This window comes from Watersipora subatra, chromosome 8 (assembly GCF_963576615.1).
Source record: "Watersipora subatra chromosome 8, tzWatSuba1.1, whole genome shotgun sequence".
NCBI classification, from domain to species: domain Eukaryota; kingdom Metazoa; phylum Bryozoa; class Gymnolaemata; order Cheilostomatida; family Watersiporidae; genus Watersipora; species Watersipora subatra.
Window position 1 is genome coordinate 62,710,876 of NC_088715.1, and position 15,112 is coordinate 62,725,987.

Sequence of the window (15,112 nt, forward strand, 5' to 3'; positions counted from 1 at the left end):
AACTATACTTTCGTCTCTGCCAGTTTAAAGACGGCCAATTTCGACCTGCTATCACACAGCCGATAGCAGACTGTGGATATACCAGCGCAACCCCAACAAGAGCCAATAAATCGGGACTATGTATAACAGCCGATAGCAGACTGTATATACATGTATACCAACGCAACTCCAACAAGAGTCGATAATACAGACTCTGCATACTACAGCCGATAGCAGAGTGTATAAATATCAGTGCATTTCTAGCAAAAAAGCCAATAATATGGAATCTCTTTATATATTACAGCTGATAGCAGACTGTTTATATATACCAGCGCAACTCCAACAAAAGCCGATAAATTAGACTATATAATACAGCCCATAGCGGACTATTTATATAGACCAGCGCAACTCCAACAATAACCAATAAATGCAGACTCTATATACTACAGCCAATAGCAGACTGTATATATACCAGTGCAATCCCAGCAAAAGCGCCGATAATACAGACTCTATATACTACAGCCGATAGCAGACTGTATATGTACCAGTGCAACAAGAGCTGATATATCAGAATCTATAACAGCTGATAGCAGACTGTGTATAATAGACTAGCACACCTTGTGAGCCAAGCTAAGTTACAAAAGAAGGTGTGTTGTACTTGAATAAATTTATTGTGATATCACAGTATGCCTCACCATACTAGCCAAGTCTTGACTGCTCCTCAAATCCAAAAACAACTGTTTATATAAGCGAGCAGAAGCAAACACAACATATGATTGGTGGTTACGAGTAATTAAAATTTGTAGGTCAAAATGACAGTTACTTATCAAAACAACAAATGCTATTCACAAGTAAATACATAATATAAAAGTTTTGTTACATTTTTATAATACATTTTTAATATGGGAAAAAAGTTAATAATTAAACAAAGAACCAATAAATATTCTTTCTTGAAGTTCAGAGGATTTTCTGCTTGTTAGTCCAAGGTAGCAGGTGCCTTATAGTTCTTTCCGCATTCATTTCATTCTCCGCTAGCCATTGAAACGTGCCATAATTTGAAATCTTAAGGTAGATAAATAAACCAGGATTGACTCGCTAGTATCGTTTTAGCCTTTGCTCCCATCCTTTTTTCGAACCTTCTCAGTGTGACCGACATTTAATTAAGAGTTGTCCTTTCATTTTAGCTGTGAAATGTCTTGCATGAATTTTACGCAAATTTAAGGAGGAGTATAGTTCATATTGGAAAAAAGTTCATTTCCTGTTACAACGGTAAAATTTTGAGAATAGTAACGTTAAGATCTTGAAATTAGATTTTATTGTTCTATAATTTTCCCTATATTAGGGAAACTGAAAGGTTTGCGCACCTTCAGTAAAATCCAATCTCAAGATCTTAAGATTCATCGGCTCGCACAAACCAACTCTCAATATTTTGCCTTTGTAACAAGAAACAAGCTTTTTCAATATGAACTGTAATTTTCCCAAACTTTCTACACTGCCAGTCAATTACTAATTTCCTATACAGTGATAATGCAGCGACAGACCCCATGCGATGTTGCAATGCCATCACAGAAACAGTCGTTTTGCTCCAATTGTATCCCGACTCAAGGTTGTGGTTTTGATGTGAATTAACTGTGTGATGCACCATCTTTACGCAATAAACTTGCTTTTAATAACCAACAACGTCACCTTTCTGCAAAGGTTTAGGCTTTCTGTAGATTCAGAGTCAGAAATTTCAGTTCACTGAATGCTTCGCACAACCATCATTTCACTATAATAACATCTGATGAAAATTTGGTCTGTTTGTCAGCTTAGCGTAGCGCTTCATCATTTGCACACCCTAGTGTCACTGCGCACCCTGATAGTGCCACTGCATATCCTAGTGCCACTGCACACCCTGATAGTTCCACTGCATACTTTAGTGCCACTGTACATCCTAGTGCCACTGCACACTCTAGTGCCACTGCACACCTTAGTTAGTGCCACTGCACACCCTAGTGCCACTGCACACCCTAGTACCACTGCACACTTTCTCGAGGCTCATACTTTGGTAGCCATACACTTGAACACTTGCCTTAATCCTCAAGCTTATATTTGTACAAAAACTTAACCCTGTAAACCCTGTCGGTTTTTTGGGCATTGTGTAGGGCATCTGAATCCTAAAAGCCGGAATTCCGGCATTCACATGGCTTTGTTTACAAAATCGGTTTTTAAGTAACAACAGAAACCAATCAAATTAATTCTCGCATAAGAAGTTAGGTCAGGTTTTTTACTTCTATTTTTAATAGTTTTCCAATACCTTCAACAAATTTTATTCGAATGATATCGCGAGTTCATAAATGATTGTGATGCAAATAAAGAATTTTATGATACTAATTATAATTTTTCAGTATATTTTATGTCATTAAATGATGATAAACAAGTGCACAATAGATATGATACTACTGTAAATGCTTTTACATCTTTTATAAAATTGTACAAACTTTCATAGTTTTAGCCCGAATAATGGTGAAGTAATGGTTTTTCGCTGTTTGACGACATATTTTGCAGGTTGCCTGCCATTTTACTATTGTTTCACTAAATATAATTGTATTATGAGCACGTTTAGATATATTTAATAAAAGTTAAAAAACTTTGGATCGTTGGACAGATCGCCCAGGATTACTGACACGCTTCGATGAAAACGGCCATGGTTCAAAGGGTTAAATTTATCTGTGTTTTATCAGCACACTGGACTGCCAGTGACTTCGTAAGTTTCTATATAGTGATAGCGCAGTGACTGATGCTGAAATACTATCATAGAAACAGTCGTGTTGCTCTCATTGTATCCAGACTCAAGGTTGCAGTTTTGATTTGATACACCGCCTTTGTGCAATAAAAATTGCCTTTAATGACCAACAAAGCAACCCTTGCATAGGTTATGCTTCCTTGTTGCTTTATATGTAGAACTTTCTGTTCACACAAGGCTTTGCACAACCATCACTATACTATAATAGCACCCTTTGGAAACATGGTCTGCTGGTCAACACAGCATAGCACTTTGGCGTTGTACATCCTACTGCCGCTGCATACATTATTGTTCAAAAATAGCATTGCTTCATTTGTTGACTGCCGGCTCGCTGTTTTCTGATGGCTGATCAAATACATATATTGATATATTATTTTGTAAAGCTGTAACAGTACAAATGTGCATCATCTATCTCTACATTGTTTGTATTTTAGGAGTTATCAAATATGAAGACCTATTCAATCAATGATTTTGCAGAAAGTCATCAATGTAAGAAATGGCAGAAGGCAGAGAAAATATTATCAAAAAGTTAAGAGAGAACTTGCTTTGTCCTGTATGTACCAAGCACACTGAACTAAGAATGCTGCCATGTCAGCATAGCATGTGTCTCTCTTGTATAGGTGAGTCAGTTTAGCCTGTGTCTGTATTGTGTAGATGAGTCAGTATATCATGTGTCTATCTTATCTATGTGAGTCAGTATATCATGTGTCTATTTTGTCTAAGTAAGTCAGTGTATCATGTGTCTCTCTTGTCTAAGTGCGTCAGTATATCATGTGTCTATCTTTTCTAAGTGAGTCAGTATATCATGTGTCTATCTTGTCTAAGTGAGTCAGTATATCATGTGTCTATCTTGTCTAATTGAGTCAGTATATCAGGTGTCTATCTTGTCTAAGTGAATCGGTATATCATCTGTCTATCTTGTTTAAGTGAGTCAGTTTATCATGTGTCTATCTTGTCTAAGTGAGTCGGTATATCATTTGTCTATCTTGTCTAAGTGAGTCAGTATATCATGTGTCTATCTTGTCTAATTGAGTCAGTATATCATGTGTCTATCTTGTCTAAGTGAATCGGTATATCATGTGTCTATCTTGTTTAAGTGAGTCAGTTTATCATGTGTCTATCTTGTCTAAGTGAGTCGGTATATCATGTGTCTATCTTGTATAAGTGAGTCAGTATATCATGTGTCTCTCTTGTCTAAGTGAGTCAGTAGCCTATATCATGTGTCTATCTTGTTTAAGTGTGTCAGTATATCATGTGTCTATCTTGTGTAAGTGAGTCGATGTATCATGTGTTTATCTTGTCCAAGTGAGTCGGCATATCATGTGCCTATTATGTCTAAGTGATTCAGTATATCATGTGTCTATCTTGTCTAAATGAGTCAGTATATCATTTGTCTATCTTGTCTAAGTGAGTCAGTATATCATGTGTCTATCTTGTCTCACTGAGTCAGTATATCATGTGTCTCTCTTGTCTAAGTGAGTCAGTAGCCTATATCATGTGCCTATCTTGTTTAAGTGTGTCAGTATATCATGTGTCTATCTTGTCTAAGTGAGTCGGTATATCATGTGTCTATCTTGTCTAAGTGAGTCGATGTATCATGTGTTTATCTTGTCCAAGTGAGTCAGTATATCATGTGTCTCTCTTGTCTAAGTGAGTCAGTATATAATGTGTCTATCTAGTCTAAGTAAGTCAGTATATCATGTGTCTATCTTGTTTAAGTGAGTCAGTATATAATGTGTCTATCTCGTCTAAGTAAGTCAGTATATCATGTGTCTATCTTGTCTAAGTGAGTCAGTGTATCATGTGTCTCTCTTGTCTAGGTGAGTCAGTATACCATATGTCTATCTTGTTTAAGTGAGCCGGTATATCATGTGTCTATCTTGTCTAGTTGTGTATGTATATCTGTGTCTGGTTTGTCTGCTTCACTTAGCATAGATTGTACTTATTTGGTTCATTCAATACAATATGATATCAGTGCCACTTTCTCTGTAAGCTGTGATGGACAATTATTGTTTGCGAGCCACAGTTTTATATTACTCTCCACTTCAGCTATATAATCACTTTATCAATTACAAAGCGGGAGTATTCAAAATAACTAGGACATGTATCTATGCTATAATAATTCATACTCTGGTTCACTGATGCAAAGTAACAGCCTTTCCTAATAATTTATTTTAAGCAGCACAAGCTCTCCCTGCTGCAATTATTTTACCTGTTCACACCGGCTCAACTCTTTCAGATTCATAACCACCTACTTGAAGCACCTCTCGTTGCTGCGGGAAAAAGTGGACAAAGTTTTAGCTTGTTTAATGATTCCAAAACTTTCAAGTTTAGTAGTTTTGACTTGCACACATTATGGTGGAAAAAACTTCTCTCAAGCTGCCTACGTAGGCTAGGGTGTTTGCTAAATTTCAGTTTATAGCCAACGATAGCATTCGTAATGTATTTATAATACGTCAGGGTTTTTCAGTAAGTGCTTATAATTGCTAGTGGAGCAACACGGATGCTGTATTTGAGTGCGCAGCTTCTCAATAACATTTTTCTAGGTACATTTGCTCACTATGCCCATGGATTCCCTCCTCTTTGTTTTCATATAATCATGATCTTCTCATGGATTAGTCTGGCTAATCCATTTTTTATGAGACATTCTGTAGATACAAATTTGTTTTCTATTAATGTCTGTCGCACCTAAATTTGATTCAGTGCCACGTATCAGCTTGCTTTGTTATAGCTGCAAATCATCCTGATAACAGGTGTTCACTCAGTTACAGCTGATTCATTATCATAACAGATGTTGATTTGTGATAAATACATGTATATTTACATCAAACACAATTACGGAATTTTAACTGGATTAGCCTACACATTCATGCTTTCCAGCGCTATATTTTTTTTCTAAATTTTATCTGTAGTTCAATCACTAAATTGAGGTATATTTAACTCGTTTCCCAGCAGTAGGCAACTCCTAATTAACTTAAGCTATGCTTACAATTGATAGCATTTGGTAAGTATGGTTGATAGTTAGTTCCCAAACTTGATTCGTGACCAGCGTTTCACCGCAAAGCTTTTTATATCTTTGGAAATAATTTATATATATTTTATTCTAACTTTGCAAATTCTTAATTAGATCTTTCAAGATGAAAACATCAGCAAAACTAAATAGAGAGCTAATTTCTTGGTTCGCATTTACTTTTAGACTGCCATTATAAAATTCTGCTTTTTATATTGTATGATTGTCACGTAGGATTCATCATATATTTTTACAGTGGCTCACTTGGGAGGTAGCAAATCGTTTTAATAGATATGCATTTTATATTGTAGAACAGATAGTGTCTACATCATCTCAAGAAGAAAGAGGTCCACACTGCCCATTCTGTAGCTTAGTGATTTCAGAGAGCCCATCAAATTACCCTAACATTTTACTGGCCGATCCTCTACAAGAGCAGCTTGACAAGCTCAACGCTGCCATTAAAGACAGCAAGCTAGATGATGGTAACATATTCCAAGGATGCTATAGAGTCCACAAATCTGTTTAAAAGAAGTATTCAGGAACATCTAAACTGATCAGATAGCGCGTATATACTGATATCACTCTAATTCAGAGTCTTGTTTTAACTAAAAGTTTATTATCAAGTTGTTTATAAATTACAATATACAGGTTAGTTGCCTAAATTTAAATGTTATGATTTGTTTCTTGATTAGCCAATGAATGTTGCTTACACTAGCACTATTTCTTATTGACATCCGGTGTGTGCCACTACTCACTCTAGATAATTTTTCTATTATTTCTAGTAATTTTTAATAAATAAGTAAAATTGAATAAAATTTGAGTAAATTTCTATGGTTTGCTGAGAAATAATTAGGCAAGACTATATACATTTTAATTAAGAATTACCCGGCAGTAGCTGCCATTTTGTTCAATTGTTTTTTGTAAAGTTGTTGAGCTGATTGGTTGTTTGATGGACTTTATATGCCGGGAAGATACAATTTCACCTCATAGATTTTTATTGTCAAAAGCTTTCATTTTCAGCTCCTACAAAATATTCCGAATGCATTTTTCATGAGTAGATGCTGACATATTTTGACTGATAAATGAGTCAGGTACGCCGGTCTTTTTTTGATTTCAATCCATTGTTAGTTTCCTCAGCATATTTACAACTCACATAGTAGTATTCTTACTATATTCTTATTTCAGGGGCCATTTGTGAGTCTAGTGGATGTCGGAGACCTATAGACTGGCAGTGCGTAAATTGTAAAGAGTTCATCTGTCAAAGGTACTTGTGGAGTGTCAAAGTATTGTACTGTTATTATCTGTAATGCTGTCTCAATATGCCATTGGTTTGAAGTGTACAAATTTATTGACTTGGTTATTGACTTGATAGGTATTGATAATTGATTTGGTTTATAGTACATGTCATTTTGGTTGTTTTTAGTTCATCATGCTATTTTATCAGTTTAGCCGTGAAGTTAATTATCACCCATCATATTAATGATAGTTTAATAACTAGGTTACTATCTTCACATATTAGAGATGAATTAAACAATTACAATTTCAGTCTGCTAAATGTTTAATGTTATGTATTTACTGTAAGCTTAGATTATTTTGCTAATTTTTTTGTTTTATTTTTAGCTAATTACTAGTTTTATTTTAAACGTGGCTAGATGAAGTGCCGCAATAAAAGTTGAATGAAGACAATTTAAATAAAATGTAAAACTTTTCGTAATAAATCTGGTTGTTTGAGTTCAAGACTGTATCATGTGTTTGTTTTAATCAATCAGATAAAATACCATTTAAATATATTAAAATAAGATTCTTATAGCTTAGCTGAGATATGTCATGAGAAAAACTAAAAAAAAGGTTAAATTCATAAATAAGTTGTATTTAAAGACAGTGAATATTACATATTTCAATTAAGAAAGGAAGAAGGTTTCTAACATTATAGTAAGTTAAATTTTAAGCTTGAACAGCGCAATCAGTGAGCTCAATTGTTGACTGCATTAGAGTTTTTACTTTAATAAAATAATATCCATTCAGATGCAGCAAGGAGAAGCAGTGCACATTTTCTCACTCTCTCCACAAGCTTACCGACTTTTACGATTTGAAAAAGCAGAGCGAGGAAATTTTTAAAAGATGGAAAGCAGCAAAGAAAGAAGAAATTAATTCTCTAAAACAAAATGTAAGTAAACGAAAAACAATGCTTTATATTTCAGGTTGTTTTATATTTCTGTTTATTTTATGGAATATTTTATAGTATTTCTGGTTATAATATTCTAGCATTTAGAATGTTTTAAACACTGAGACACTAAGTAGTTCAATTTGTAGATATTTGTACTTAACTCTAGTTTAACTTTACAAAAGGTTACACTTTAAATTTCTCTAGCATGCCTAAATTTTGCATTTGGCCATAAACTACATGTAAATAAAAAAAATCTAAAACTTATTTAAAGAAAAACTCATAGAAAGTATAAAACTTTTAAATAAAGTCTACCATAATGTATGCTTAAAATAACACACACTGAAATTGCATTACATAATATGCCAGTGGGTGAGTAGTCATTTTGATTATATGTGCTGCCAGTTCCCTAAAAGTAACCTAAAACCATTTATGCCGCCTAGTTCGTCCGCTATCATTATTTGCTTGTTGTTAAATATCCTGTAACCTACAGCTTTTGTAATGCAATTTTATTCTACTACTAGAGTGTGATGTCTACTAAAAAAAGACTGAAATGTCTTGCATATAGCAGATATTATAGCTTTTATTATCTGCCTTGTCGGGGCTATCACTAGTAACTGTTTTATTATTAAATTCTAGAGAACTATGTTAGCTTCTCAAGTTCAGGTAATGCAACTGATGGAAGATGAAGCGCAATCAGTTTTAGTCAATTATAGTGCTGATATGGAAAAAGTCAAGGATACTGACTTCATCAGACTTGTGGAGCACATATCTATGGGTAAATAAATATCTATTATTATTCTAAGATTTGAGTAGTTTATAGAATGTGAATGTGGGTTAATGAACTTGTTTTACAAACTCAATATGATGAGACATGACTCTTTGCTGGTAATAGTAGAAACAACAATTGGCATTTTGGGAGTTTACCAAATATTTGTTTGGAGATGGAGTGAAGTATTGTGATAATAATAAACCTAAGGCTAAATAGTCAATCGCAAAACTTTGAAAAAAGGTATGGTCCCAGTCTTAGCCTGAGTCCTCGACAAACTAGTTTAGATTAGAATCTATTAGTAGTAAATTCTAATAATCTGTGAAAATACATATCGTAATTCAATGAGGAGATTTAGAAAATCTCATTCTAAAAGAAACCTTTAAAACCCTTTAATGAAAAACAATAGGAACATACTAGATGTTTACATAATAACTCTACAACAAGATATGTGAATTTTAAAAAGTTGTTGGGTTTATAACGCAGTTTACTGTATAAAATTATTCTAAAGTGCCTGTAATTATTGCTACATTAAAGTCTGAAAAGTGAACGTAAACTGATAATCCTCCTATAAAACCTCTAATGTTGTTTTGCATGCATTGTAGTGTTGTAGCATTTCTAAAAGCTTTTCAGAAATTCAACAAAAACATTTTTTCCATTTATTATGAATTTTGTTTCAGATTGTTCAAACATTTTTGGGCTTTCAGATTACATTCATAGATTACATAGCGCAATAGTTCTTAAAGCTTGCCTCATCAAGAAATTCTGCAGTGTACTGTTAAACAGTACAAAGTTTTCATCACTTACCTCAAAGAAGTTGTGTAGACAAGATAGAGAAAATAGATCCCTTGTCAAGTGCTCCGAGTCTTTATCGCCGACAGTAAGATCAACCGCCGAGATCGGTTCTCAACTTTGATTGTGAATGAATGAAAAAAGTTGTCTCATCTAAACCAATTAACTGTTGACTGTGAAATTCTATGAAAACCAAACAAACATGATTGAATAGTACGCGAAGATACTTTGATAACTTTACGTTTTAATGGTAACTAGGCAGTGACTTTTGAAACGACACCGACTATATCTTTCCTTCCTAGCTTTAACCCAAGAGCTTTGCAAAACACAATACTACTGATAACACTTCCTGCTTCAATCAACAACATTCCTTAGCTGTCAGTAAATCAGTAAAGACAGTATTGTTTTGCATGGAAACGCAACATGATGTACAGTTATTTTAAAAGTTTGACTACTTTACCGCACATAGCATTTAAACTTCGTGTACACAAATACACATTTTTCAGCAACATAGAAAAATTATTTTGTGTTTTTTTATAAATTTTGTTTCTGATTGCTTAACCCATTTATAGAAGTTTTAATTTATGAACCATGGATGTAATAAATGCGTGATTAAAGTGTTAGTGATATTCAAATGTTCTAAATTTTTAGCCAATTAATAAGGACCTCAAATGCTTTTTAAAATTTAAAGAATATGTTTACTAATAGTAATCTCTATCATCTCTTTGCTAGAATAGTTTTATCATGAACACCAGTTTTTTACAAAGTTGGTAAATAAACTGCAATAATAAAATAAGTATTACAACAAAATATGTGAACATTAATAACATGCCTCATTAACCTCACAACTCTAGTACCTTATTAGTATTTACTATAAGTTTTAATAGTATCACACAGATGATGATTTGAATCACAGAGTCACTATTGATAGACTTTTTTCCACTATATTGACTACAAGTAGTTTAGAGGTGGACAAGGTTTCCATGGGATATGTCATTTCATTAGTGTTAGTTACACTGTTGCTTGATTGCAATTGCAGGGCTCAAGAAGCAGCCAACTCTTGGAAAGTGTGATACAGTCCTGGCTGGTACTTGCTACTCTGTAGATGTGAAACCTAGTGGGGAGATCTTAGCAGGAGGCAATAAGAAGTTCACTGTGTGTATCAGCAATGGAGGTGTAGTAAGAACTGAACCTGTATCTGATGGTGATATCGTATCTATCCAGTGGTACAAAAATTGCATATACACATTGTGTTGCGACACTGGAAGTGGTAGTAAAAGAGAAGTGATTGTATATGATGGGAGCAACTACAATGAATTGAGGAGGTGGTCTGTGCCCAAATATGTGTTTATTAGCCAGCTGGCTGTTACTAATGATCAGGTTCATGTTGCTGACCAAGAGCATCATCAGCTATGGGTCTATTCATTAACTGGTGAAACTGCTGATCCTATTTATCATGCTATATTTAGTAGACCTAATCACTTAGCTATCAGCCATTCAAAGGGTATCATAGTCAGTGACTTCAACGCAAACAAAGTTCACTCACTGAGAAATGATGGCACAATACGATGGACCAGCAGTAAAGTTGCTGATCCCAGAGGTGTTTGTTGTGATGTCAGTAAAGATGTTTGGACTTGGTCCCGCAGAAGTAGAGTACTGTTCCTGCTCTCTTCTCTGTCAGGTGGGTCTGCTGCTGACTCAACAGTGTTATTAGTTAGCAATATATTATTTTTCAGACAATATAATCGATTTGAGAAGCATAGAAAGGTAAATAAATTTAATTGCAGAAAAAAAATTTCTGTGTATCTGTGTTTAGCAAAGTGAAAAAATGCATGTAGCACTGTTAGTAAAGGTTAATACATTAAATTTTAAATGTTATGAGTTTTGATCAGCTGAAAACTGCAAAAAAAATCTGAATATCTTCAGCTCAACACTGAGTGGTCCGTGTAACGGCTAATATTTTATATTATAACTAGCTGCATCCCCCCGTCCACGGGAATAGATTCATGTACAGCAAAAGGTTTATTGAGAGTCGTCTTTCATACTTTAAAAAAACTCCAAATATTCAGTCTACTGAATTTTTTGCCCTGATCAAACTATGCACACACATATGCAGTCATATATGTTAATAATGTTGGGGAGAACAATGGAAATCTGCAATATTTTTACAGCTAGTCTAATATGCACCATTCTCAAACCACTCTAATTGGAGTTGTTCTATTTTTGTACAGAGAACTGATAATGAAACTGACATTGCTAGGCAAACTGAAGTTCTTCAAACTGACAGTATTGAAAAATTTTGAATGTTTTAAGAAATTCTACAAAATATTTTGCTATTGCACTGCTGAGCTATAGCCAGCATTTATTGAATGGAGACTTCTACATGCTTAAAACACTAATCATGGCTCACCAGGACTTCATATATAGCCTGTGTTTTGACATGGTATATATAGACAGTGTGACAGTAATGGGGTTGTGTTAATAAAATTTATTATCGGTAAAATTTACATGTATAACAGCACAGATAGTATGATGTCAAGGCAGATACAGCATTAGCACCTTACAATAATAAAACATAATGCCAACATAATAGCCTTTTTGCCGAGCAGAAACTGCTGACCAAACATGACTATGACTAGAACAGACCAGAACTGCTACTGAAAACATTTCTAAAAATGAATGAAATGGTGAGATTTTTGTCATATACCCAGTTCTCTTCTCACCTTCGCCTATCACAATGTTTGGAGTACACGTTAAAGTTCTGTAGTAGCTTTAGTTCTGTAGTACTTGTAGCTGGAAAAAAGTAAACGTAACTCAGATGCGGAAGGAAATGAACATGTTTACTATTATGAACAGTGGCAAATCCAACATTTTTAAGTAGTGGATGTATGGCAATTCCGAGACAATACCACATTGAATGAAAAGTACTTACCTTTTGGAAGTCGAAATTTAGTAGGTAAAACGCGAAAACAATTGTCTGGGTGGCCGCAAGAAACAAATGTTCATGTGACCTTTCCTGTACACGTAGATATTAGTATTCAATAGTAAATACTAATTGCATGTAATTTACTACTTATTAATTTATTTAATGAGTAATAAATTTTATTTAATTTGTCACCGATATTTACTACTAATTCAATTTTTCTACTCATATTAATTCAGTTTGCTTTGTACGACTGAATTGAAAAAAGGAAATACCGCTCTAGAAGGTGGACTAACACTCGCGCACATACACACAAATGTACAGACAGATTTTTTGCCATTTATATAGTAGATTATCTGATGATTATTATAATATTATGAGTGGAAGCTAATACTTTTTTAGTAATTCTCATTTTGCGAACGTACTACACGCCTGAGTTGTGTCATGATTAAGCAATGCTCTCAGATCATTTTTAGCGTTAGTGCAAAATATTACTTTTGTCAAAATTTGGTGGAAAATTGAAAATTAGTTAGCTAGAGTTAATGACTTTCAATCATGATCACATCAATGACTTGATGTTGCGTGGTCTTTATGGTAATTAGCCCTTTACTATAATAATGATATACTGACTCTTATTCAGCTATGTATTATGTACACTATAGTATCTACCACCTTAGTTTAATATTCATATGATTAAGTTAGCTGGTAGGAGACAACTTCAATTATTGTTTACCCATGGTGAAATAGGCAGCCATATAACTAGGGTTTATTAAATTTTATTAAAAGTTAAAACGCAGTTAACTTTATCTAATGACTTTCAGCCATGATCATACCGCTAGCTTGTTAGGTGGTTGGTCCTTTTTGGCAGCTAGCACCCTGGAAGTCTGGTGCACAATAAGAGGTTATCATTTTTAATCACCATGTGTTGTCTGCAAAAAAAATTCATAATGCAGCAAGGTGATGGAGTGGCTAAGCAGTGTGGCTTGCTACAAAACCAAATGTGTGTGTTCAAAACCGGTATAATGCCATTTTTTCTAACCCATAAGAATTATTTGGGACAGACACAGCACTTATTATAGTACAGATTATCAGCTAGTATAATTGTGATATACTTACTATCATTATACTAAGTACTGTGTATACTAATGTGTCTCCATTTCAATATTCTTAAGTTTAGTGTGGCTTGGAGAAGAAAATCTCACTATTGGTTTTCCACAATGAAATAATCAGGCATAGAAATAAGGTGTGACAGATATAGCATGTGATATAACAAGAGATCAACATGGTGAGAAAACACATGAATCAGATACTAAGTTCAGTGCTTTTTGTTAAACTGCTCTGGGTAAAAGGTAACAAACATTATTAAAATATTGCAATTGGTAACTAAACAATAATAATATTTACCATGTTTTCTCAAATATACGCTGAGTTTAATGCTAAAAAAGTTATCAAAAAAGATGCACTTTACATTCACTCTTCTGTTTTCACTAAAGCATAATGATGTGATGTTAATTTAATTTTATCATCAAACAGACAGAAAAAGCGGAACTTCATCATTATTCGGGATAAAACTATAAAAGTTTGTACGATTTTAAAAATTTGTAAAATCATTTACAATAGCATCATATTCATTGAGCACATGTTCATCATTCTTTTATGACTCAAAATATGCTGGAAAATTCTAGTTAGTATTATAAAGTTCTTGATCTACCAACAAATGAGTCTTGTTAATTTCTTCGGCATATCGTTCAAATAAAGTTTGTTATTAAAACAAAGGAAGTAGGTAAAGGTATTTACAACTTTTACATATGGGAGTAAAATTTCTTGTCTAATATCTTGTGCAAAAATTAATTTGATTGATTTATGCTGTTACTTAGAAGCTGCTTTTGTAAACAAAGCCATGTGAATGCCGGAATTCCGGCCGATAGGGGTTTTGACACACCCTACGCCATGCCTGAAAACTGACAGTTGGTGTTCAAATTTCAAAGGGTTTAGGCTGCGAGCACGAATATCGGTCAATAGAAAATAGTGAAAGATGATAAATAAATTGAATAGAATTATATAATTGTTTTGTAAATTTTAAAATATGTCTGATGTTTGGAAATTCTAGACATAAACCTGTATCAACAAACCTGATAGGCTACCTAAAAACCCTGTTAGCCAAGAAGTACTCTTTTCCAGCACTACATTAAACCATGCTAAGCATGTGGCTGGTAGCCTTTTACTTACAGTTTGGTTTTATACCATACAAAGTCTTCAACTTGAAGAAAAAACACATGTGAAGGCTTATTATTGCCCTTATTCTGTTAAGCTTTTTTACCAAGATAGGAGCAATGACTCAAATACTCAAGGCAGCAAACTTGGTTGTTAATAGTAATGACAGTGACAACAGTACATGATTCGTCCTTTGTAACGCTTACCGAGTTACTTGTTGTTAAAATTACTTGTCATGAAAGCTTGGGTAGTAACTCTTATTACATAGAACTCAGTACACAGTTTTTTAACTTTAATAGTTTCAATAATGCCATTAAAAATTAAACCGCGACAAAAAGCAATAATGATTATTACTTTCATTCATTCTCTTTCCAATATTTTACTGCCAGCTGCATACGGCTACTTTACAGTTTTCATGATCTGCTTTTATAAATCCACTATTTTAGAGCTACTTTTAGGCTGGTTTATAAATAAGA

General features: G+C 33.8%; 1 protein-coding gene across 2 annotated transcripts in view; it reads left to right on the forward strand.

The window, feature by feature from the left end:
• LOC137401984 (uncharacterized) overlaps positions 1 to 15,112 on the forward strand; it is a 28,717-nt gene that overhangs the window by 10,415 nt on the left and 3,190 nt on the right. The window contains exons 2-6 of one of the 2 annotated variants that reach the window (XM_068088453.1): positions 6,086 to 6,256; positions 6,960 to 7,038; positions 7,800 to 7,941; positions 8,578 to 8,716; positions 10,539 to 11,180. In XM_068088453.1, the coding sequence (XP_067944554.1) occupies positions 8,584 to 8,716; positions 10,539 to 11,180 (775 nt within the window). In that variant the 5' untranslated portion in view covers positions 6,086 to 6,256; positions 6,960 to 7,038; positions 7,800 to 7,941; positions 8,578 to 8,583. Of the gene's footprint in view, positions 1 to 6,085; positions 6,257 to 6,369; positions 6,423 to 6,959; positions 7,039 to 7,799; positions 7,942 to 8,577; positions 8,717 to 10,538; positions 11,181 to 15,112 lie in introns of those variants that run through there. The other variant, XM_068088455.1, reaches the window with a different exon arrangement.